The 26535-nt window shown below is 40.8% G+C and overlaps 1 protein-coding gene across 1 annotated transcript; it reads left to right on the plus strand.

The window, feature by feature from the left end:
- Window positions 1-389: 389 nt before the first annotated feature.
- On the plus strand, window positions 390-25009 carry tnfrsfa (tumor necrosis factor receptor superfamily, member a). Its single transcript, XM_053410884.1, has 10 exons — window positions 390-977; window positions 12611-12782; window positions 14758-14889; window positions 20053-20164; window positions 20473-20606; window positions 20707-20811; window positions 20897-20943; window positions 21402-21680; window positions 21791-21827; window positions 22605-25009. Exons 1-10 carry the CDS (start codon window positions 945-947, stop codon window positions 22904-22906), a joined length of 1353 nt encoding a protein of 450 aa, XP_053266859.1. The 5' UTR covers window positions 390-944; the 3' UTR covers window positions 22907-25009.
- Window positions 25010-26535: the final 1526 nt, after the last annotated feature.

Raw genomic sequence — 26535 nt, forward strand, 5'->3', positions numbered from 1 at the left:
CACTTTTTCATTGTTTATCCTGTAAAATAAGTTTTCATAACTGCAGAGATGGGCATGCAAACATATGCTTTGATACCAATATCTTTATGAAAGACTATAATGGTTTGGCTCTGATTTTAATTATGGATAACTACTTAGTTGTAAAGTTAGTTTGGAGACATTTTCATTCAAGCGTTTTCAGTAGCATGACCTGCAGCATTCTTTATTTATATGTCAGAGTCTGTATTATTAAACAAAACATACAGTACGTATAGTTGATGTAGTCGTCCACAGCATTAGATACAAGATACAAGATACATGTAATAATCCCACACACACGTGCACAGACACGCTCATGCAAATGAGGGGACATTTGTCCTCTGCTTTTGACCCATCTGGTGAACACAGCAGGACACACAGAGCAGTGGGCAGCCATGCACGAGGATGTGGGGGTGTAAGGTGCCTTGCTCAGGGGCACTTAGACAGTGGGTAGGGAGAGTCCTCTTGGACTTTAGGAAATAAGCTATCCTCAAATGAATAAGAAAAAGCTCTCAGAATAATTGTAGTTGGGTAAAAAATAATACCATGAAAGTGTTTAAAAGTATTTAAAATATTGCATCTTGGCGCAGTACGACGCTGCTTATTTTCTTGGTTCCAAAGGGAGCCCGTTGATTGGCTACTGGCCGGCCTGACGTCAGGGGCGCTGGAGTAGGAGAAATGTTCACTTGAGTGTCGGACTGTGTCGAACCCTTCTCCCGGGAAAGCGCAGTGAAAGTTTGGTGTGAGAGCAGAGAAACTCATGGAAGAGGCCGGATGAAGGACAGTTTGAAAGCGGGACTCGCGCGGCTGCCTTCCACCTCGCTGTAGCGCTTCTTTTTCTTGTTTCTTCTTCCAGACTGGTTCAGGTTGTGGCGGCTTTTCAACGGGAGCTCCGCGGGATTGAGAGTCATCTCGAAGCTTCCAAGATGAACTTGGATCCGGTGCTCGGGAAACTTTCTGTAAGTAAACACGACGAGCGGCTGTTTGCTATACTCGACTGCGTTGAATGTACATGAGTCTGTGTCACTTATTGAAGCTCCATTAATGGTCAAACTATGTTGGAAGCTCCGCGGGTCCTCTCGTCGTGTGCGCGCTCCGTGCGCCGCAGCGGCACCGTTCACTTATTAGTCTATTAGTGATTTTCAAGTCACACTGCCCAGTCGTGATATAAGGCTGATGAAACATGGAGGTACACACACAGTTGTGTACCCATGACTTCAGAGGACATTACATTGACTTTCAGTGATTTCCCGGAGACTTTTTCTCCCCCTAACCAGAGTTTCTTCTTGCCTAACCCTAAGTAATACCAAAACTAACCTTAACTATATGTTTTACCTGGCTAACCCTAAACAAAGCCTAACCTTAACTTCAGTTTATACCTGCCTCACCTTGCCCAGAGTTTCGACTTGACTAACCCTATACCAAACCTTAACCCTAACCATACTTACTACTTGCCTAACCTTAAACTTAACTTAAACTTTAACTTTAAAACATGTCTTGACTCTAAAATATAATGATTCACATTATGGGGACTTGCCTTTTTTCTCTTTAAGGAAAACAAGTTTCCATAATGTGACTGTGTTTAGGTCCCTACAGCATGTTTAATACTTTGACCAAACACACATACACACACACTCACACACACAGACACACACACTAATACTTTGACTGATTTGTGGCCACGCTGTGCTGTGACATGGGAGCTGAAATCACGACCAGGCCTGTGAACTTTAGCGAATACATGAAACAAGCCTGTTCATTGTCCCAAGTGGAAGACACACACGCACACAGGAAGACAACACTGTGTTTGTTGTTGCTGTGGTTGTTGTTGAGTGAAGATGGTTATTTCCGTCCAGAAGCGGCGCTCACCTGAACCACATTGGCTCCTGCCCCTGCTCCCTTGTGCTCAGTAAAGTACATGTGCTGTATCATTCACTCAGCCCCCTCCTCCTCCTCCCCCCACCCCACCATTAATGCCACCATCTGTGTTGGACATCATGTGGTCATAATGTGCAGACATTGAGCGTATGATGGCTGTCGGTCTGTCACAGCGGATGTAGCCGGGCCCTTATAGGCACTATTAATAGTGCGGCGCAGCTCCGGCCTGCATGTGGAGGGCACTTCTGCTCCGAGACAGACTTGAATCCAACTGTGCGCGCAGTGTGAGAACCACGGGGTTTTGCGACATGTCTGAGGCCGTAATCAGTTTGACCCCTGAAAAGCCAAGGAATCAACTTGCCAGTTAGTCAATTAAAGTCACCGTCTCGCAAAAGTTTTTCCATGCAACATTATTCCACTCTGGAGCCTTCACAGAGACGTCTTTTCATTCCTCCGCTGTTGTTTTTTCCAGCTGCGCAGCACCAAAGCCTGACACCAGGAACACTGTAAGCTCACTGTGAGGGCTCGAAGTGTGACTATTTATTAATAGTCTTCTGGACTAATAAAAAAAAAACTTAGGATAGACTCTCACTTCCCGTTACTGGTTGACATAGTTTGAGAAAAAATGCCGAAAAAGAATCAGGGTTCTTAATGATGCAACAAAGGAAGTTTTGCTTTTTTCGTAGATGGGTCAGCGGAGTCATCAAACTAACATGGTATTTCATCATATGTCTTGTGGGATGAAATACCTTACAGTTAATACTGTAGCTCTGCTCACTGTAAATGCTGCAGTCAAAGTAGATTTAACGTCTGCCGGTGTGCCCTGGAGCATTACTGTTTGCTTTCTGCGTTGTCGGAACTGTGTTTTAAGTTGTGCAGTGTTCCATTACTGAAATCAGATTTACTTCTCCGGGTGGCAAAGTCAATGTTTATCTCCTCTGTAAACCACAGAACATTCTGGAGGCCTCGCCAGCAGGCCCTGTTGCTAAGGGACTACCAGGAAAACTTCACCCCCACCCCCCCATCACCGCCACCCCTCTCCCCCTTTGCCCCTCTCTCTAATCCCCCAGCCCCCCTCAAATTGCCTTGAGTGTACGTGCCTGGCCGTCCAGTAAACTTCCTGTCTAGAGTACACAGATAAACTGATATTAATGGCATCAGTTTACTTCTTAGAATTGTCATGCCCATGCAAATGTACACTAGATTACTATCTGTGATTGCAGTTTACTGTGGGTCTGGGTGTGGGTTCACACAGGAAATATTCCCCCCTCTCTCTGTGGACAACACAGACGAGGGCAGGACTGACATCTGGGACAAGCTGAGGCCAAACTGTGTCGCTGGGGACACAGTGACAGTAGTTGTCAACAAATCGGCCACTCTGTAGCTTTCCCTGAAACTGTAACCGCTGCTCTGACCATGTGAACGGTTTAAAGCCGAGCCTGTGGCTTAGAGAAGCTACAGTAAACTGAGTGATGCAATGCAGTGCAACTCACTCACTGTCAGACACCAGGTGCTTGTTTGCCTTTTTTATTATTATTTGCATGACCCTTTTCTCCTTTCAAGGATGAACAAAACAAAACAAAATTAAATGCGGGTAAACCCACAAAATAAAGGCGACTGACCTCTTTCCCACTACCAGTGGAAGAGTAAGCTTTTTCTGTTGTTTCCACCAGATTGGCCACGAACGTGCCTAAAACTGAGAAGCTCTCTCACCTCACCTTGCCAGTGTTGAGTTTTGCATGAATCGAAGAGGAAAAAAATCACTATTGCACGTTGTTCTAAATATGTAAAAAAAAGCAATAAGTACACTAACGCGCCAACTCCCGGAAGTTCAAAAAGCATCGCAACGTTGCACAGAGAAAGGGCATTATTAGTGTCTAGAGTGACAAAATAAAGAAGAAGAAATGAGCCTGTTCACCCAGGTGTCACCTTTCCATCAAAGTCGATTGGAGCCAGAGCCGATAAAAGCCTGTGTCCACTGCAGAGTAATGTGACCCGGGAGTGAGGCTATTACCATTTCAGACAGAAGCTAGATGTAATTGAGTGTTTACTAATTTTTTCTTACCAAAAAGAGTTATAGTTTCCACTCAAGTTTTTCCAGGAAACCATGAGGGCGAGGGTTAATGCGTAACCTGTTGCAGCTTTTGTCGTCGTCAAGGTGAATAACTCTGCAGTTATCAAAGGCCTACTGACTCATTCAGGGAGTGCCACCTGGTCAGGTGCTGTGTGCTCATATAATGCATACCAGTGGAGGCAAGTCAGAGCTCACGTGAAAGGTCCATCTAGAGATAAGTAGGGATTTACTGCAAGTCAGACAGTGACCCTGGCAGTGATTTTAATGAGGAGCTACTCCTTCATATTGTTAGACATGTGAGCAGAGGGGGTTTAACTCAATGTAATGTTCACATATTTTGTATTTCTTACTGTAGCTGGTCCTCTCGTGGGACAAATCAAGTTGAACTCACTTAACTCATGTCATCATGAATTTGCAAACAACTGTGTCACACACGCGCAGCTCTGCCATGTGCTCAGAATCATGTGATAGGTCAGATCACATGAGTCACAGGTATACAGTTCTCTTTGATGACATTACACCAGAGTTAGACACTGGTTGCCTAAGGGTACAAAACTACTCTCAACTTTTTTTTTATTTCTCTTGAACTCTTTTCTGTTTTGACTCTACCACTTTACAAATGTTTAAGACGCAGGCATAATGCTTACTGGGAGGAATGCGAGAGTGATTTGCAGATATGAGAATAAAGCCGGGGATGGCTATTTAAGTTCAATGCTCGGAGCTTAATACATTGTTGTTAATGGACTTTTTTTTTTTTTTACACATCTTTTTATTGTTTTTTTCGTTCACATACAGCAATAATTCACACATACAGTGTATACAAAAATTGTTATAGGTAGAAAATAGCAGTAGGATGTCCTACACGATGTATGATATTATCAATTTTTAATTTTATTTAAATACCAATTATTCTTTGATCCCAGGAAATCCGACATAAGGATTTTCTTGCTTTTTTTTTCACAAAACTGAGATTTATCGTCCTTGGACAATAGGCTTTTAGTTTTACAAAAGTTTGTTTTAGGACATTGTTGATACAAGATGATTGATTAATCCCAAATATGTATTTATCTATGAATGTTATTAATGGCTGGTTGCAGCCGTAGTAGTTTTAATATTTTTTTTTTCCATGTTGTATATGATGAGGAGTAGTCTAAATCTATGGATGTGGCAAGTTTTGGCAAAGATATAGGTGGTACAGTCACAACATGTCTTTTACTGTTTTATTGAGACTTTTTCATTCAAATTCGCCAAATAATGACATTAAACATCTACCTACATGAAGTTGTTCCAGCAAAACAAGTTCCTCTCCGATCCTGCTTTGAACCATCGCTGCTTCCTGGGGTCCATGCTGCCAGAGTTGATTGTGATTGGTTAAAGAGACACTTAACAGAGTGCTTTTCTCCTGCCACAGCATTGTAGAATTAGGTCTGCTATACAGGCTTAAATCAGGGGGAAACTATTAAGTAGAAAAGTTAGTATTTAAATCCCATCATGCGGCCAAATGTGGGGACTTCAGAAATCGAATAGTCAATTAGCGAATCACCAATAATTTAAAAAATCAATTCATGGATTAAATTATTTTTCAAAGAGAAAATATCAAATAGTCTTGCTTGACGCTCCTCAATAGTCAGGATTCACTACTTTTTTCTTATGTTATGTGATCAAAAACTAAATATATTTTTTATGGCATCTCCATGAATTTTCTTGAATCTTAAACTATTCAGTGGATTAATTACCTCTGTCAAGGAGGTTATGTTTTCACCCCTGTCCTGTTTGCTGGTTGGTTGGTTTGATTGTAGGCCAGATCACACAAAAGCAACTGGAACTATCACCATGAAACTTGGTGGAAGGATGTGATGTGTCAGGGAAGAACCCATTAAATGTTGATGCGGATCCAGATCAGGGGCCTGTTTCATAAATATTGTCCCCGTTAACATTGTGTGAAAGGACATTTTCAACATTTTCATTGATTTCTGGGAATGATTCATGGATCTTGATGGAAACAAATCAGGCATGTTTTATTATTACATGTGACATTATCTATGAGCATGTGCAATGTGGTGCGCATCCAATTGTTAATCCGGATCTATTGAATTTAAATATGGTTTCATTAGGGGACTGTTGGGCCTTGGTGGAAGTATGGACTCCACTGACTGCCATTCCAGTTGATTATGAAGAACTTTCTTAGTTACCGACCTCCTTTCAGACTTGGCAAGTCTAAGCATCTTAAAAAAGGAAAATTGGCTGTGTAGGATGCTGTGACATTTAGGATCACCATTCCAGACATAAGGTTTGGATCAGCATTCTCTCCTTTGACTTCCTGCTCTCCTGGATAAATGACCAGAATATAACAGCAGTGGTGAGGCTCAGAAACTAACTCAACCTTTGTCCAGAGAATGGACATCTGTTTAGAAAGACATAAATCCAACTTAAATTCCAGCTATTGATGGTCCTTGTTGACCTGCTTCACCAGTCACATATTCCACATTTTTTCTTGGGATGTGTTTATAAAGAAGCCTATGAACTGCCGGCGCTTCACATACTTTTTTCCACTTTTCCACAAAGACAAGCTTTAATGGAGCTAATGTGATTGTCTCTAGAGTGAGCGGATGGATTCCTGCACATACTTGAATCTATTAGTCACCCTTTCTTGCTCTTTTCATTTTCTCCCTCCTGGAGTTGTCTTGTGAGTCGCCAGTCTGCCTCTCCGTGAAGGGCCTAATCAGAATTTGAAAAGCCTAAGTTAAGAGCCTCCTGGCACGCAAATCTCGAAATTCAATCTTTGAATGTTGCTAACGTTCAAATTCAATGTCCTTGCTTATCCCTCAATAGCATACCATGTGCGTCACAATTGTGTTGTGTACAGGCGTGAGCGAGCGACCCTTAGAAACCACAGAGACCACCTCGACTTCACAGTGTGTGTCATGCTGCACCTGTTTACATCTCTTCAAGATTTCAGACTTTCAGCTGGCCTCTCTTTTTCACTCAGCAAAAGAACAAACCTAAGTCATGGAATCAGTCATTTCACCAACTTGTGGTTGACCCCCTGTCACCCACAAGTTGGAAATTCATTGAAACTGTCGTCACTGCAGATTGTTTTTGTTGTTTCACTTTTTGCTCTGGTAGGAAGGTGAATGTTACCTAACCTGCTTGTGACACAGCGTCACGATCGTCTCATCGGCGAAGCATACCTCCCGAGGAAACTCAAGAATTTGTGTCGTGGAGCGGCTGCTTCCTCGAGTTATAAATATCCAGCCTAGCGGATATGTTGTGGGTCTAATCGGTTGCTGGGCCTGCTCTGAGGCCGGCTGCTGTGGAGGGAACAGTTTGGAGCTGAACCCTGCATGAAGCCTCTGTATTGTCTCAAGCTTCCTGTGCTCCCTGAGAGGAGGGGGCTGCCGCTTTTCACACGCTCCCACACATACACTCTATGTGTGATTGTGTACTCTATTGTATGTGTGTGTGTGTGTGTGTGTGTGTGTGTGTGTGTGTGTGTGTGTAACCAGTACGGATTTCACATTGTTTTTACTTTCTTGTCTGACTGTTTCAAGATGGCACTGGGTGTTATTCTCTTCATTTTGTTTCATCCAGCTTTATAATGATGAATGTACCCAATCTCGGCAGAATTCTGGATTTTGCTTCTAGCAAGTGTCAGACTTCTCTCACTTGACATGAGCTGGGTTGTACTCGTCTTCATCATCTTACACAAAATGTCAGCGTAATTTATCACTAAAGAAGAGTCACGCCTGGGCACCTCCCTGTGCTCTCAGCGAAGGCCAGGATTTATCTGCAAAGCAGAGCCTGCGTTCACTGTCCTCTCTGTCCTGTCAAGGTCAGCGCAGAGAATCAGAATAATGCCACTGCTTATTGAATTTAGTGTCGTCTAGGACAAATTGTACTTGATCCGTCATCTTGACTGATCCGTCTCTTCACTGTTAAACTAATAATAGAGAACAACTGTTGTTGTATTGCATTTCTGTTTCGTTAGGTATCGTGCTGTAAACCTCGGATAAATATTTAGTTTCATTATTTGAGTTTCCAAAGCAATTTTTGTCCTTAAAAGACAAAGCAGAAATTGATTTCAATTATTAGTTGGTTACTCGATTATTGGATTAGTTGATCAACACGGGAAATAATTATTTCAGCAGATTAAGCCGATTAATCAGCTCCTGCTCAAAATAACAGAATAATTAGGGGTTTTGGAAAACTTGTGATGGCTCTAGTAAGTTGTGGAATCTGCAGCTCTGCATGTGCCTACAGCACAACACATGACATTAGATAGTATTTATGCAGTTAGATAAGACAATTGGAGAATTAATCGTAACGAAAAACAAAGCGAGAGAAAATATTGGAAAATTGTTCAACACCGAGCGAGGACTTGATTTGTGAGATTTTTCCACAAACTCCGACTTTAAATGAACTTCTCAGTCGTGGCAGCTGTAATACAGACACTGTACTGTCTCTTCTTTTGAGGTGGAGGATGGTTCTCTCTCTCTCTTTTGTGGCTGCGGGAGGCCATGGTATTTGATAAAGACGTGACTTGGGGTGAGGTCAGAGGAAGGCCCATGTTGCTGGCATTTGAACTGAAGTAAACGTTTCATGTTAAAGTCGTTTATGATGCGTTGCAAATCAGCAGCTGCAGTGAAACATGTTCTGAGTTACAGTGCTGATATATCATCAGGGTAAAATAGCTAAATTCTTTAGTTTAGCCTGAAAATGAAAATAGTAATGGTCACTTATCAGTGTTGGTTAACGTGTTAGTTGACTCAGACACTACAGCTGCTGACCGTCTTTAATCCGATAGATTGATTAAGTTGTTAGATTACTGGGCACTTGAGGTTAAATTAAAAAACTGGATTAAATTGATTGCATAAACTACAAAGTGGCAATTTCAGCTTTTTAACTGGTTTTGTACTCTGCATGAGTGAGTTGAGAAAAGTCATATGTGAATACCTCAAAACTGTGCGTGAGAGGTCTTTTGATATCCTGAATAAAAAATTCTCAATAGCTCTTTTTTCGCCGTTTTCTTCTCTGTCCGTGTGGCTGTATAATATCTTAACTGTCACTAGTCAACAACAGTTGATGGAAGAAAAAGATCAGCTAATAAGAAAAGCATGATACGAAGAATCAGGTCCCACTCCGGATACAGGAGCATAATGTGGTGCATCATGTCTGTCCTTATCAGTCGGCTATGATTGAAATCATCTGTCCAATATGAAATGAAGAATCTCCCTTGGTTCATTTGCGTGTCTGTGTCTTTTGTTGTGTGCGAGAGTTCATTGAATCTTTCTGTTTCTGCCCTTTTTTTGAATTTCTCTATAATGGAGGTCAGTGTAATTTCCTCTGGAATATGGAGTGATCACAGCCCCCTTAAATGGCCCACTGATAACCTGGGTCAACTGAGAGGATGTCCTGTCATTTAGTCACAAATGCATTCTCAGTGTACACGGCAATCTGTGCCAAGGCCGTTCGTCCAGTTGGAAGAACGTAGGGTGTTTATAGAGGAAGGGGAGGGAAGCTACTGTTGTCAGAAAAACAGGAGGTCTCTCATTATTTTATTGTGACTTTTATTAGTTTAACTTGTATCCACACAAGCACAGTACTAGCCCATCATACATGCAGGCTGGAAGCGTGACAATAGGACACTGTTCCTCCAAATGATCTGCAGTCCAGCCCACTCATTGTACAGAGGATGGAGAAAGGCTATGAAGTGGAACCACTTCAGCCGAGGTTTGGACCGTTTCCAGGAATTGTGGGTTTGGAGGGCTTTCTACACTGAGGTTACGGTCACTCAGTCTTCCTCCGCGCTTGGTTATAGAGGTAAAACTTAGCCACATTGTGGCTGCCCTTAGCGTTTATGTATACAGAGCACTTGGGCCCATGTAGTTTAGAAGCCTTAGGATATTAGTGTGAACACATGTTGAAGGCCTGGTTCGTTTTCCCTGAGTCCAAACAGTCTGTGTCTGAAAAAATACCAGAAACAGGATTCCCGCTGACAAAGTTGACCATGTTTATTACAAAATAAAAGCTGGAAGCTTGTTTTGGATTGTCATATTAGCACATAGAGAATAGAATCTCTGCTGTCACCTAAAAAAATTCTCTTAAACCATCAGCATCACTAAATGTATTTCACTTTTCAATCTAAAACGTCTTTAAAGGAGGTTATGTTTTTTTCTGCATCTGTTATTTGATTTGTTGATTGGTTGGTTTGCAGGAATATGCAAAAACTACTCACTACACTTGGTCGTCCAAAGGACGAATCTGTGCGGATTGAGTAATTTTTTTCTCTTTAAAGCTGCGAGAAAAGGCATTTTCCCCATTTTAGTTGTTTTCTCGGAACAATTAATGTATGTATATTAATTAAGGCGTACTTATAATATATAATTCCGGGGCAATTTGGTTCAGATCCAAGTTAAAATCTGGATCTGGTGAACTGAAATGTGATAACATGAGGGCACTTCGGAGCCTTGGATGAGGCATGCATTCTACTGAGCGCTATTTGATTATGTGAAAATGTTGGTCAATAGAAAAGTAAGAATCAATCATCAATTATTTTGACTATCTATTAACTATCCTTTAAATCATTTGTATAAGATCCAAACACTACTGCTCGTCTCTGTTTGGGTTTTTGGACTGTCGGCTGGACAATTGATTGCATCGTCTTGGACTTGTGATGGACACTAGTGAACATTTTCTTACAGTTTAAAGAACAAAGCAGCAAATAGCTTCATCTGGGAAACGATGGTCAGATGAACCTGTATAAAACAATCCACAGTTGCAGCTGTATGTCCCTTTTTATTAACACAACTGTGTCGTCTGTGCACCACCCTTGAACTGCGGAGCATAGCATGTTAGCTACCGGGATTGGATACACCTGGGAATGTTTTAAATAACGGGCGCAGAAACGAACAAAGATGTGAAATGATGTAATCCCCGTGCAATCTGTGCATGTTCACTGTCAAAGAGATACTCGAGTTTTGACTTCTGATTGGCTGTAGTTATTTATTAGCTTCTCACACCTGGATAACATTTTTTTTGGGGGGCACAGATTGAAATCTAACTTTCTCCTTCTGCTCTGCGGAGGTGTTGGATTACCTTCAACGCAGGAGCTCATTCTTTCCCACTTGTCTTTTTTCCCCCCATCTTTCTTTCCACTGCTACATGTGCTTATGTACACATTTTTCTCTCTTTGCCTTTTCACACGGCCTTCCACTTACAGCTTCCCCAGTTCCATGTCCCTCTACTCCCCCCACCCCACCAGCAGTCACACACACAGTGTATTCAAGTCTAAAGACTCACCCTGTGTCATGCAAGCTGTTATCCCCCCACCGTCCTCTCCTCTCCCATCCTCGCTCATTTTATCTCCCTCCCCCTTTCCGTCTCTCTTCTTCCTCCCCACTCCCCAGAATGTTTGGATAGATCTAAATGGTGTGATTGTGACTGCTCTGCCGGTTGTCTGCCCCTCCACGTCTGCCTTTTAGCGTCTTTGGAAAGTCTGACGTGAGCAGAGTGAAGGGAAAAGGCAGAGAGCGAGAGTGAGAGAGCGAGAGAGGGGAAAGTTCCTTTGAGCAACAAGGCATGGCGGCCCTCCAGAGAGCCAAGTCTAACGTCAGGAGCTCGTCTCGGCCCCGGCCTGTCCCTCTTTTCTCTACGTCTGTCTCTGTGCTCTCCAGCCTTTCTTCCCCTCATTCTCCCACACGGTCTTTTTAAGACTGTATTCCCACCAGAACATCCCATCTTCAGCCCGTTGTCTACATTGTCTCACTTTTTTATTGACCCTCCTCCGTCTCTTTCTCCCTCTCAACCTGGCCCGCTCCACCCTAACCTGTTTCTTTCTCTCCTGGTCTGCTAGAGGTGGGGAGAGGGGGGAGAGAGAGAGACAAAACCTCCAAATCTAGGCCTCTCATTTACCCAGGAGGTGTCGCGTTGCGTTTGAGGCGCTTCGTAGCGGTGTCTCATGTCACGGCATTCAAAGAGCCGGGGTTTAAGAATGTGGGTCATTTGAAGTAGAGGCACTAAAGTGTGTTGTTTGCCAATGAATGGGGCCTTCTCACATTGACATGGTGAAAAGCGTGTGAATAAACACCAGCGCCCGGGGGCCACACTAAAGTGTTCGGCCATATTCTTCTCAGTACCCCACCTACACAGGCCTGTTATTATCTGCTACATGAATGGGGTTTCTGCAATCACATTTGATATGGGCACCGTGCTGGTGTTAGCTGAGATACCTTATCAACAACCTTTATGGTACACCCACAATGAAGGAAGCAGACTCTTTTACTTTTAAGAAAACTAGATCATGAAATAATTAAGTTAGGCTGCCTGTTGCACTGCAGGTAGTTGGTTAGTTGCTCTGGATCGTGCACACATAGGATTGTTTTGCCTCCAGTTCTGACCAGCTGCATGTCTCCCGTAATTGCTATCCCACGGCAGATGTTCAGATCAGATGGTTCACATTAAGCCGTAGATTGCTCACACAAGGTTTCCTATGAAGATAGATTCTCCTCTTTACTGTCCTTTATCTAATGAGTCTGGGTGGGTGAGTCTGTATAATGTGGATACACGTGATAAAGCAAAGTTTTTGTCTTTTTTCCCCCTTCCTGTCTTTTCTTGTCCACCTCCCTGACCTTGATGATTCAGGTGTTGGTGGCAGCACTCATCAGTGCTGGTCTGGTGTGTCACTCAGCGGACCTTCCGGCATCGCAGTGGTCCGGCGAAGAATACAGAAACCTCACGCTGCGACAACACAGAACCTGCGTGGAGAACGAGCAGTACCAACACCAGACCCTCTGCTGCCTCAACTGCCATGCAGGTGAGGAGGAACACATTGTGTACAATGTACATCACCTTTCAGCAGTAATGGGATCACGCCGGTTGAACCCATGACCACTCGTATTATTACATTATTACACGAGCGCTCAGTCCACACGGAATGAACCACACCCACCTTCAAACTCAGCCTTCAGATCTCGACTACACTTCTGGAAAGTTTGATGTTTGTGTGGCGATGCAATTTGACAGACAAACACACAAACACACTATGGCTGGGCAATTGAACATATATATCCTCTATCTGCGATTGGCTGAGTTTTTTCTTTTTCTTTTTTTCATTCATTCAACTATCTAAATAAACCTATGAACTGGCTTTTATTATTTATTATTTATATATATATATAAATATATATATATATATTATATTAATTTATATATTGTATAATTATCTACACTCACATGTTAACACAACGTCATCGGACCATACTTGCAGTGGCCAATACTGCGTGAGCCTCTGCGATTAAGTGCATATATGCCAATTGGCTGTTGTTGGGCCGACACGGTTGATTTGAAAATACACACACTCACACACAAACACTCAGAAATAAGATGTAAACAATGCAAGCCACACTGCCATGGCTGGTAACATCAAACTTGTTTCTTGCACCTTAAAGTATTGATCTGAGTCTTCTAATATAAAAGACCTGCCATTAACCAAAGCAAACCCATAACCTGGACTGTATGATAAACCAGTTTTGCAGCTATTCTTTTCCTAGTGTGGAAAGAATGTGCGATGTCAAGGAGCTGCTCCATCTCCAACTCATTAAAGCAGAGTGAAGCACCAAGTGAAGGGAAAAATAGTTTTTCTCAGTACAAAATATCTTTATTTATTATGTAAATAATTTGGTAAAGCCGTTAACTTATTCAGCAAGATGCAATTACTGCATGATGCTGCTAGGCTAATGCAATTATTGAATTTACCATTATGAATAAGGAGAAATCCTGTTTTTTATTGAATCAACTTAGGTTTTGTATTTCAGTTTTTTCCTTATAAATAAAACCTCATACAGACACATTCAGCAGTCGTAAACCCCCAATGTTATTAACTAATTTGTCATTTCTAAAACACATGCTCCTTTATCGAATAATGTCTGCATGAACACATTTAAAAAGAGTTTAAACCTTGTGTTTACTTTCATCACATAGTTTTGTGTCTCTTTGACCTTACAGATTCAGTGAAAGTGTAACTACTTTAATAAACTTCATTTCATATATTGAAAAGCTGAGGCCTCGTCAGTGTCCACCGACACAAAAGTTATTATTATTAAAATTAAGGAATATGAACATATAAAGCAGAGCGTGTGTGTGTGAGACGTTGGAATTCTGTTTTCTTGCATTCTTGCCAGTTGGTCAGTTTTGACACATATTTAAAAACCACTGAGACAACTTGATGGAATTAAATGTGTTTGCTTCTGTTCTTCAGTATGATCTTTTATTTAATCAGGCCTAATGTTTTTGGCCTGGATGAACTCTGAAAATCCGATTTTCCCCTGAACCAAACAATTATACCAGTACCAACATTTCTGGGCCTTTCAAACTTTACAGAATATTCACTGTGCTCAACCTAAGATGTCTTTGAAGCCATTTTGTTGTTGTTATTTTTCACTTGTGCATCAGGTAAATCAATTAGTTTTATTCCCAGCATGCATGACCTCGTTATAGAAATTCAAAGTAGGAGAATCGACCATTGGTGTGTTGCTCAGTAAATCGGTTTCCTTACCTCCAGTCACCAAGAAATGAGGACGTCTTCCTGGAAAATCTCATGTCAAACTGTTAATAAATTTAAGCAAAGATAACACTTTACTCTCGTAAATGTCAAGCTGCATGTCCTGCCCCAACATCCTGTTTCAGCAGGAAATACATCACATTGGTGACGTCAGGATGTGGCCGTACAAATCAGTGTAACCATTAATCACTTGAGTTGTTGTCTGAGTGATCTCTTGTTTTGTTTGCAGGAACCTATGTGCAGAAGGCCTGTGAGAGAGACCATGAGCAAGGGATGTGTCTTCCATGTGAGCACGGACAGACGTACACTGAGCACTCCAACGGGATGAACCGCTGTCTGCCGTGCACCCACTGCCGTTTAGGTAATGCTTCATCTTGACCCATGTTTTTCGTGTGATCGTGTAAAAGTTTGATTGAGAGTTAATATACTATCTAGTTTTTTTTTTACTACCTGGTCTTTTTTTCATTTTTTTCTTATAGAAAATCTCCATTGTGATCCAGCAAATTCATTAACCCTAACCCCCTGAGAAACAACATTTAAATCTCCTAGATCTGGATATTTGATTTGCACCAGATTACACACACGCCCCTAAATATAGCTTATTTTTTTACCCCTAAATTAGAGATGTTCCTATACTGAAACTGACATCAGAAATGCCTCCGATACTGCAAAAAGTGCTGGATCAGGCATCTGCAGTACGCAAATACCTGTACCAATCAGATACCACAATTTCAAAGAATATTAGTTTCACCCAGATAAAAAAATAAATAAAAATGTCCTCAGAAATCACCTCTTTTTCACTGCTCTAATACAGCACTTGCGCTGAACTGCCACTGGCAATTACATCTTTTTTAGAGCGGCAATCGAGAAGCTATTTCTAGTACTGTCATGTGAGTTAGAGTAACATGTCATCAATTTAATATTTAACGCATTCCCACAAGTCAAACAGCAACGCGTATCGTATGCGTGACTTTGAAAGGGGTCTATTGGCAGTAATTATATATAAAATAACCCGATGTTTTCACTAGTGTGTTTCATCTACATTGCACGAATTGTTGTTTTCTTTACCCTAGAATGGGCCCTTTATATTTAAATCATTTATATTTACAACCGGAGCGGGTCCTCTCTGTTTTTTTTACAGTAGCTCAGTCTGGACAAACTAAACACCTTTTGAGTTTTTATGACAACTGGAGGTTACCACAGGTTCTCTTTCATGCTGGGAATGGGTGGTTGAGTTGAGCGGTATTCAGCTTAAACATTCAGCTTCACCACTAGATGTCACTAGACTATACACACTGAACCTTTAACCTTTTCAGCAGTGTGGAAAACCTTAAAATGTTCACATGCTAGAAGCGGGAATAGTAAATATTTGCCCTTTTGTGTGACATGTTTGTTTTATTATTTGTCTATGGACAGCTACAGTTAGTTTATCATGTCAGGTTGAGCCAGGAAATGGCTTTGTCATATCTGAATGCGGAAAATAATTGCAAGGTTTAAAAAAAAAAAAGGAATAAAGAAAATAACACTAAACTAAATTTAAAAACCAAACATAAAAGTAGTTTCCTGTAATCCAGCTTGTCAAAGATAAGATATTGTTTTGGAAAGTTAACACCTTACTGTCTGTGCCCCCTGCCTTTCACAGGTACTTATGAAAATGTGATTTTCTGATGTTACAGGGAGTAGTAGGGCGTGTCTTTGTTTTTTTGTTCCATACACTGAATGTGAGCATGTTACCTGTCTCGGGAGACTTGCTTGTGTGTGTGTGTCTGCCCTACCTGGGTGAACTGGGTGTGGCTGTGTCCCATTGTCTCCCACACTGGGCGTCTTTGTGTCCAATGAAAGGCTGCAGCTACAGAAAAGAGACTAGTATTACATAGGGTGTGTTTTGTGCTCATTCATTGCACTTTAAAAAATAGAGCTTTGTGTGTTTTTTTCTCTAATTTAATCTTATTTGCAACATAGAAATAGGTTAGAATTAAAGGGATCACGCCAAAGGAAACTTAAATTTAAAACGAACTTTGCTGTTACCTGTGAACTTCCTTTTATAAAATATCTTACATTGACGAGGCTACTGTTGATTGGATGAATCTTGTCTGGTGTCAGATGCAGCCGGTTTACGGTCTCTTTAAAGCATTGCCTGAAGCTGCTTTCAGACATGCTCTGAACTCCAGATGTTCTCCTGAAATTATCCACAGCAGCTGAATGTGAGAACACAAATGTCCGAGTCAGTTGTTGCGGACATTCTCCAGAGATTTCCCCTCCAGCTCCCTCATATGAACTGCAGGGAAGTTCATGTGAGAATACAGCAGGATTATAACCAGAGAATTCTGCAAGGGGGCAAGTTAATGAGATTTCTAACACACGACAGACACTTAACAAAAAAATACTAAAGTAATTCAATTATCTCTGGATGAAAAAGAGGAGGCAAACGTGTAGAAGACACAGAAGATGTCAACTTGGAAAGACATGGAGTTTCGAAACCTTTTGGGGATAAGGGCTGACACTGTTGTCAATGTAGTCATTTGAATGGTCAACAACATTTTACAATTACTGATCTAAAAGTGAAATAGATTTTTGTAAAAATGCTACTATGCTACTCTTGAGATAGTCAGCACCCCTACTTCCGACAAGATTTTCTGAACGAATCTGATCCAGAAAATCTGCTCTGTTATTCATTTGTAACGGCTAACTTGGGGAAGTGTCTGGATCTTGTTAATGTTGTGGAAAATATTTCTTTCACTTGTATTAGTGATGTGGTTTTCAATCAGAACATTCTATTATTGACTTTAGCTTCTGATTAATCAAGCTGTATTAATGGCTTAGATTAGACAGGAAGTACAGAGAGAAATGTGTTAATGTTCAATTTGGACTAAACAGACGCTTCACTTCCTCATCGTTTCCACGCACAACACCCAGACTTGTACAAAGCACCTACCAATGTGATAGAATAACAGAATCAAAAAAGTATCGTGTTTTCTTCAAACACCAGCTTCCTCCTGGTAGCTCAATATCGACTTGTTGCCAACTGGTTTGTTATTTTAAATGGAGGTTTGCTTTTACCCTGACTCACATCCTTTTTAAGGCTTTGTCGCTCACTTCCGTGTGTTACATTGCAGTCAACGCCGAGCATGAATATGTAACTGACCTACAATAGCATTTTCCTCAGGCACCAGTCACAGTCTGTGTCCAACACGGCATATCTCAGATTGAAATGAGCTTTTGTAGCGCAGCGTGAGGGGAGCAGAGAGGGCTGCGATGTCAACAGAGTGTAAAATGGCTCCACTGGGGTGAAAAACAACAACAACAACTTGATTCCTAGTCGACTGAATTAACAGACTGATTAACAAGGTCAGCTTTGTTTAACTACTTTTAATTTTCCTCTGTGTGCAAATTCTCTTCTAAGACATTTTTTCTTGCAGGGACCATTTGTTTCAGGAATCAATAGCATCATTGTAAGATATTTTCAGAAATTCGATCGATGAGCATTTTTCAAATTTTTACATCTGATATTTTCACTTTTAATCAGTAGTTATTTGTTATGGTCCAATATTTGGTCGATATATCTGAGATACTGGTCGTGCTGCAGGCTGACTGCTTATCTAACGGCTAACTGTTATGTAAGAAATGTAATTGTGCCACCAGAGTGTTTACACCCTGTCTTTTGGAATAAATTAAACAAGCCCCACGAGAAATGGTTTTATGTTGGAAAATAGTAATTTGATTGTGATAATTATGTCATTAATATAATAACAACCAAACCCATTGTCCCTGTTGGCATGATAACAATTGTTAACTGCCTTTCTAGACTCTGTAATAGTCTTCACTGTAGTTTCAAAACAAAAACATAATTAACTGATTTATTGAAAATGAATTTCATTTGAGACAATCATTTACTACCTAAAGAACACACTATGAGCTTAGTTGTGTATATAATAACCATCCCTACCAGCCCAATATTTGTATTACCTCATCAAAAACCAACCCTGGGCATGTGCTCGGCCTGAAGGTTTTAACGTCCTAACTCTTCTGGTTTGTGACAATCATCCATCTTGACAAAGTAGCACAGAAATTCCCCTTTCAGACGGCACATCTCATCTGAAAACATTCACAGCCATGATGCATCACAAGACCTGAATACTGGGAGCTGATTTGGTGAACGATGAATCATGGCGTCGTCAGTCGGACTAACCTTCGTTTTTTCGTGTATATCCGACAAATTGCAAACAACTATGGATGACGCAGCTCTACTTCCTCCCATTGTACCAAAATCAAGTTAAAACATTCCAGATACGGTGCGACGATGTAGAGAGTCTGCGTAGTTATGACTGTGGTGTGGAGTTCCCGATACACATGCTTGACCAATCACCAGTTGGTAGATCAAGTAGATTCTTCACACTGTCTTTAATTGCATCATGTAACTAATTAAAACCAAACTCCTAGCAACGGGAGTTGCAGTTATGATATAGCCACAAGAAAATCTCTTCGGAGAGACACAATGCTTTAATTGAAACTCTTTGTGGTTGTTGAGATAATTTATGTAAACAAAATATTCAACCTCAGACGTACACAGAGATAAAAAATTACTGTCTCTCTATTAAATACACACATCTTTTCCATTTCATCAACAGAATGCTTTACAACTCCTCATTAATTCCCAGATGACGGAAATACAGAGTTTACGGACAGATTACAGAGTGTGAACTTTGTATGTTTGGCGAAGTTATTCCCGGCATGTAGAAAAGTTGACGCAACACATCCAGGTTCATTTCGTCATATATTTCCATTGTAATCAAAATGTGAAAAGCTTCTTGACAGAGCTTTTTACTTACTATAAACTTTGTAACAGAGTGCTCATGTTTTGCTATAAAAATGGAGCTAATGATGGAATATTCCATTAATTGGCGAGCATAAACCTCAGGTTCTATAAAAGGTCGACATGTGGAGGTGGAGTGATGGCTTGTGATTAATTTTGATTGTGTGTGGCTACTGTCTTTGAGTTCTCCATTTAATAAATGACCCTTGCCAGATACCTCTCACTCATTATGCTATTAAAATGAGTAAAGACAGAATTGAATTTTTTCCCCAATTTTTTGGCCAGTTGGCCAGTTAATTTGCACGTCTCTTGAACTCTTCTCATAGAACTGGATGTGATAACAGATGTGTCTGGAACACTGCTTTACATTTTACTGTATAGGGGGAAATGCACGGGCTGGTATGTTGTGGTTGAGAGCCGGCTCTCTGTCAGTGTTAATGCTCCTTAAAGCACATAATGCCGTCTTTGTATCTATGTTTCAGTCGCTTGAGAAAATCATTTCATCAAATCACATGGCTCCATATCTTTCTCTGTATTTTTTTATTTATTTTTTGCATTCAAAACATTTCTAGAGTGGCCTTTTGTTTGTCTTTGTAGAGATATATTTAAATCTGATTAGATTTACATCCCGGGCCCTCCCTCTTATATTTATTTACGACATGTCTGCTGTTGCACAACTGTCTCACACAACTTTCTCAACTCTATTCACAGATCAGACTGTAACGGCGTCGTGCACTACCACAGCAGACACCAAGTGCCAGTGCAAACAGGGGACCTTCTGTGTGCCAGAGCAGGCCTGTGAAGTCTGCAAACGTTGTGTCAAGTACGTCTGGTTTACTTCTCTTTAAGATACTGTGTGTTGGTAATGATTTAAAGGGGAACTGACTTTTCACAACAAAGTTTGTTTTCAGGTCTTAGGAGTTACTAATGCATGTGAGAGAGAGATGATAAAAACCTCTTGTAGCTACAGAGGGAGCTTGAATTTTGATAAAATTATAAATGCTGGTTCGCGCTGAAAGTACAAGCTTGTATCCCCAAAGATAATTCAAATCAGAAGAACCAAAGGTTGGCTGCATTTTGTATGTTCTAACTATCACTTGGAAAGTAGTAATTCGTTGTACAAAATTGCAGGTGTAAACCAGGGGAGGAGGAGGTGAGGAAGTGCACCCCTTTTTCGAACTCGGTCTGTCGAAAACGGGATCCGTCCCCGACCAAAACCTCCACGGCCCTTCCCTCTCCGACCCCTTCCACCACAGCCGACACAGGTGACTTCACAGTTTCATGCTCCTCTTCTCCTGCTAAGAAGTGTAGATTGGTGTGTCTAAAATTGAATTGTACTGATTCATTTTCTTTTTCTTTTTTCAGTGATTCCTTTAATATCTTATATTTTCTTGGCCATCATCCTGGTATTTGTGATCGGACTGGCTGTTTGGTGGTTCGTGATCAAGCAACACTCATGTGAAATACCATGTGAGTGGACATGTACTGTACCTCTGTGATTCAGTTTCTCTTAATAAGGATGAATCCCTGATGCTATGTTTCTTTTGTCAAACAGGCACAAAGAGCCATTGTGATTCCAGTGAAATTGTGAAGATTCCCATTGTAAGTTAACTTACTTCACAATGTTTGCCTCTTTATGGTTGTTGTTGTTGTTGTGTGCCAGCAGACACTACCGGGGAAGTTGCTGTTCATTACCTTTTTTTTTTATGCTAATGACACCCAGCTCTAAGCTAAGCCTTAAGTCGAGTAAATGCCCTGGTCACCTTCCGTATCGATTATTGCAACTCTCTCCTTCCTCCTCCATCCTTCTCCAGTCTGCTTATCCTCTATGGGGTCTTCAGCTGTGTATCCCTTAGTCTCCCACAAGATATACATGACGTGGGCTGCTCCCCAACTACCTCCTGCCTCGAAACGCACCTTTTTAGATTTACTTAATCTGTGTGATCATGCCCTGTATGAAGTTTTGTTTTTTGGGATGTCCCAAAAGGTCTGTAAGGTCATCATTATTGTTATTTGACATAATCTAGATACTATACGTGCATCCTCTCTCTACCATGCAGGACGAGAGTGGAGCCACAGCAGAGGAGAGGCAGAATAATCAGAATGCAGGTCTGGAGGGTGAGGAGTCCCGTCCGGAGTCTCGGCCCCTGCTGCAGGAGACCCAGGTCGGGATAACCAAGTCCACTCCGCCGGAGGACGAGGACCGGGGACTAGGGGACAGCCTCCCTAACACAACCAGCTCGTCTCAAACCAGCCTGTCAGCCCTGCCCACAGCGGCTTCCTCTGGCAGCACTCCACACCAGAGCCCCATTGCCTTCAGACTGCTCCCTGCAGACATGGTGAGGGGAGAAGATAAGAAGCACCAGAAAGATTCAGTTCCTTTCTGCTCAAGTCTTGAACTTTCATTTTCACATGTTCCCCAATTTATATTTGGATTTTCTCGTTATAGGACGATCCTCTGCGACATCAACTAGTGCCAGTACAAGGTAAGATTCCTGCTGGTGGAGAATGGGGGGGCATTTCCACTCCCAGAGACATTTCTTATTTTTTGGTTGTTCTTTGCTCATCTCATGAAGCTATTTTTCGTGGCATTTGATTTGCCCCAAAAGGCGGCTGACTGTTCACAGAAAACCACACAGTTTATTGCAGTTCATGTCAGTCCACAGGGAAGTCAAATGAACACAATCTCCTCAAGATCTCACATTAGCTGCTTGATAGATTAATAATCTCATGACGGTCAGGCCATATCCTTCAGGGGTTTAGAGCATGCAGTGTTTTTTGCTGTTGTTTTTTTCTCATGCTAAATTGGACAAGACATGGCTTAACAGATTTGTTTGATCCTTTCGATTTTTTTTTTTTCTTTTACACATGCCCGGAAGGGAAATGTACTGAAATGTACTGATTGTTTCCAAATTCGTATATAGAGACAATGTGCTCTCTGTTGCCACATTTGTTTTTATAAGTTTAACAATCCACTATTGGTCCATTTTAAGAAAATTCATATGGATTACATTTCAAAATGTCTTTCTTTTAAAATTCATGGTTATTATTATTAAAACTTTTTGTTTAAAATGTATTTATTTTGCATTCATTTTTACTTTAGTCTTTGGCTCTTATGTGGCCAATGTCCTCTTAGTTAACTGCCTTCGCTGGTAAAACATTTTTGGGGGTTTTACTTATCTTTGTACCATGCTATATGAATAAAGTTTACTACTATCATTATTCTCACTATTAACTTTCTCTGTTTATCTCTGCCTTTAAAGGGTCAGAAAAATCCCTGAAGAAGAGCTTTGATTTGTTTGACGAGCACCTGGACGTGGGGATCCACAACAAGTTCTTCCGGTCGATCGGAGTCAGCGACAACAGCATTCGGATCGCGGAAAACGGCCCCGCCGTTGACAAAGTTTATGAACTACTGAAGGTCTGGATGCAGAGGCAGGGACTCAAAGCCGACATCAACGACCTGCTAGACGCTCTGCTGACTATGGGTCAGCGGCGCTCGGCAGAGAGCATCGCCTCCATGGCGCTGCAGAGAGGCTACTATAAGCACGCAGACACGCCCTGAATGCAGACGCAACAGGGGACATCGAGTCAAGAAGACACTTAATACAAGACAAAATAAAAAAGCACACAGACGCTGTCGGTGGACGTTGTGTCTCACGAACAGGCTAACCTCTTTGTGGCGGCCCGGCCATGTATTCAGAAGCCAGTAGTTTTAAAAAGAAAAGAAAAAAACACAAAAAGGGGAAGGTCGAGTCATACTGATGAGCGCTCCGAGGATGACGACGATCTGCCAAACACCGACGTGTTATAATGAACACCGAGAAGAAGGAGGTTTGTGCTAATAGCTAACCCAGCAACCCAAACAGAAAAAGAGCAGGAAAAAAATCCTGAAGGCTGAACTTCCAACCGCTGCGTGTTTCCAGACTGTTGCGAAAGCAACACGCAGCCAAATACTGAAAGTCTCTGGGTGTTTGTGTTTGTGTGTGTGTGTGTGTGTGTGTGTGTGTCGCTCCTCTGGTCCCCCACCCAGATCACAGCACACGACCTGGAGATAAGCATATACACTGGTTTGTAGAAGTGGCATTAACTACGTCACTTATACTGTGCCTCACTGATGCACTGACCTCTGGCACATGTAGGATAAAAAACTACAATAATGCTATGTTTCTTTTTTGTTTGTTTGTTGTGACTACAAGCATTTTGTCCGTTTATTCTGCCAACAGTTAACATGCAGTCTTTCTAATCATCAGACTTACCTCTTCAATGCCTTTTGATGATCTAAATATACTTAGGTTACATTTTTCTATAATGATTCATTCATAGAGCATAGTGATTCAGAAATCTTCGTACAACCACTTCACATCGTAGAAATCTCTTCGTCCGGCCTTTCACGTGTTCAGTGTTACTACTCATACATAAAGTTGGAGAAGGAATTTCACAAAGGCTGTTTCTGTTAGAAAAACTTTCAATAGTGATATTTTCAAGTAAGTTACAAAACTTCAGAGGTCGTTTTTATTTATTGATATATTTATTGTATTGAATAATAACTATCTTTTATTATTTATACCATTGCCAAAAGCGACCCTGGAAAACAAGCAAACTGTCTGTTTATGTTGTAATGATGTCTAACTACAGGGCAAAAATGACTGACATCACATTTTTCAAGATGTGACTGATATTTTGTTCAAACTGCCGTTTCTCGTTGATTTGTCAATATTGCATGTGCCATACCCTCACGAATGACTTGATTCACAGCACGTGCACCACAGTGTGAGATCTTACTTGATGCTGAAGAGTAGAACGTGTCAAATTTGAAGGGTTGAAATGTTGCCGGGTTGAGTCCAGCTGTCGATAGTTAACCGTCTGACCGAATAGTCCGACCACACGTCAGCGGTGACTCGAGGTGCAGGTACGGATTGTTTAGACTCAGTGGAAGATGAAGGAAAACTTTTCTGGATTCAATAAGAAGCTCAAATGTGTTTCCCCCGATTCTGTCCAGTGTACATAAGAATGTCTGAAGAGCGTTGAATCCTCACTGAAAGCATATGTACACATTTATTTACATATGCACAGGCTCTATCAACCAAAATGAATATAGTGAGGTATGAAGTAATTGAAGAAATGGGAACCAGAGTGGGTGCAGCTCAGGTTGTGACAGCTGTAACCAGTTTTTTCTGCTGTCTCGTGTACAAAGAGTTAGAGTTATATATTGTTGCCGCAGAGTGATTCTACAGTGCTGGCACTGCCATCTATTGACAGACAATGAAAATACAGCCTGCATCAATTTCTATAGGGACCCTACACACGCTGCTTCCTCACCTAACATTCTCACTTCAAGCTTCTTTTTTAACTCTTCCATTTTTCCTCTTTAAAATTCCTCTCAGCCTTTTGGAAGTAGCGTGGCAGTGAATAGGCTTCAGCGCATGTTCGAGTGAGTCTATGTCTCTTTTTTAAACATATATACTCTGTGTTTTTTACATATTTCATTGCAAGTCCTGAGTTGTTCAATCAACATCCCTCGTGTAACAACTTTCTGTCCAGCCATTTAAAATCATTTCCTCACCCTTAGTTATTGTTTGCTTGTCATGGATTTCAGATTTACATTATGCAAATATGACGAAAAGCTGTTTTTATGTCTATTTCAAATAAATGTTTTGTACAGATACTTTTGTGTGAAATGATGTTGTCATTGTTCTTGTACACTGGAGAAAATGAAAAGTATCAAGAATTAATCAAGTATTTTTAATCTGAAAAGATTGCTCTGCCAGTTTTTGAAAACAAGTTAATTATTTTTTAAACGTACAACTAATTAAAATAAGAGGATCTGTATACATATGTTACATTTAATTAGCCTATAGTTAATAAAGAACCCCAAATGTCTAATCATGGTCGCTGCCTGTTATGAAAGGGTTGGAAGAATAATCATGGTACCTAAACCTTTTAAGGTTATTTTTACATAATGCTACATAAATAGCTTTCCAAAGCCCATTGATATCTTCATAGATAAAATTCCTAATTGTATATCGATAACTTCATTTAATTTGTAAGGAATGAATTCTGCTGTGAAATCAAAGAGATGATGAAAAATAATTTTGTTTCATTCCCTATATTCTGTGTTTTGTCGTAGCGCCCCGCTCATAGAGGCTCTAGAGATGTGTATGTCCTCAGCTTGTTCACCAGTTATTCATCTGTTAGTGTTGAGTTGATAATAATGTGACATGGCTGACTCAACCGTCTAACATGTCATTGTATTTAATATACTGGCCAGTAGGTGATGCTATTGTTAGTGAACCAAATACTAGATGATATCTCAACCAAATAGGTTATGTTTTTACACCTGTCTGTTTTATTTTTTATTTTTTACTTTTTGGTTTACTCAAAGATTACTGATCAGATTTCTATGAAATGTTGTGGAAGGATGGGGGCATGAGTGGAGAAAGAACGTTCTACATTTTTGGATGGATCCAGGATTTTTTTTTATCACTTTCTTTAACATTGCGGGTAAAAAAATATATTTTGATTTGATTTCTTAGAGTCTAAGAAATCAACAAAAAAATGTAAATTAGGACTTAGACAATGATTTAATGATCTAAATGCAATCAGGCATTTCACATAAACTAATATTTATTAACACATTTATGAATATGGTGCAGATTCGGATGTAGTCGATTGAAATGTGTTTTTATAAAAGGCCTGTTGAGTCGTGACACTAGTATGCGCTCTAAGTGCCATTTCCTCTGCCAAGGTCAAGGAGGTTGTGTTTGTTTGTTTGGATTACGCAACAAAGAGCTGAACTGATTTGTACCAAAGGGTTATGGGCCAGGGAAACTATTCCATCTCTTTTTCTCAGGAAATGATTTGTGGATAGTGGTGTATAAACAAGAGTTGAGAATAACGTTTTAGGAGCTAGACATACATATAGGATTGGCCTTGGTGGACGTACAGCATGTGCCTCTGATTTCTCCTGCAGTTAACTTAAAGATCACATTCAGTCTCCATCAGCACTGTCAATGATCAACTGATAATGTCTTTTTACAAGGTTCAAATCCTTTACACACTCTTTGCTTTGATTTCAGGATTTAGTCTGTTCCTCTCTGCACATCATGGTCAGTGCCTGATCATTGGATTTGGTTCAGCCTGTTCCTCAGAGTGAGACGTTGGATATAACTGAGGAGATTTTCACTTTTTCCT

Source organism: Pleuronectes platessa, chromosome 19 (assembly GCF_947347685.1).
Source record: "Pleuronectes platessa chromosome 19, fPlePla1.1, whole genome shotgun sequence".
Taxonomy (NCBI): domain Eukaryota; kingdom Metazoa; phylum Chordata; class Actinopteri; order Pleuronectiformes; family Pleuronectidae; genus Pleuronectes; species Pleuronectes platessa.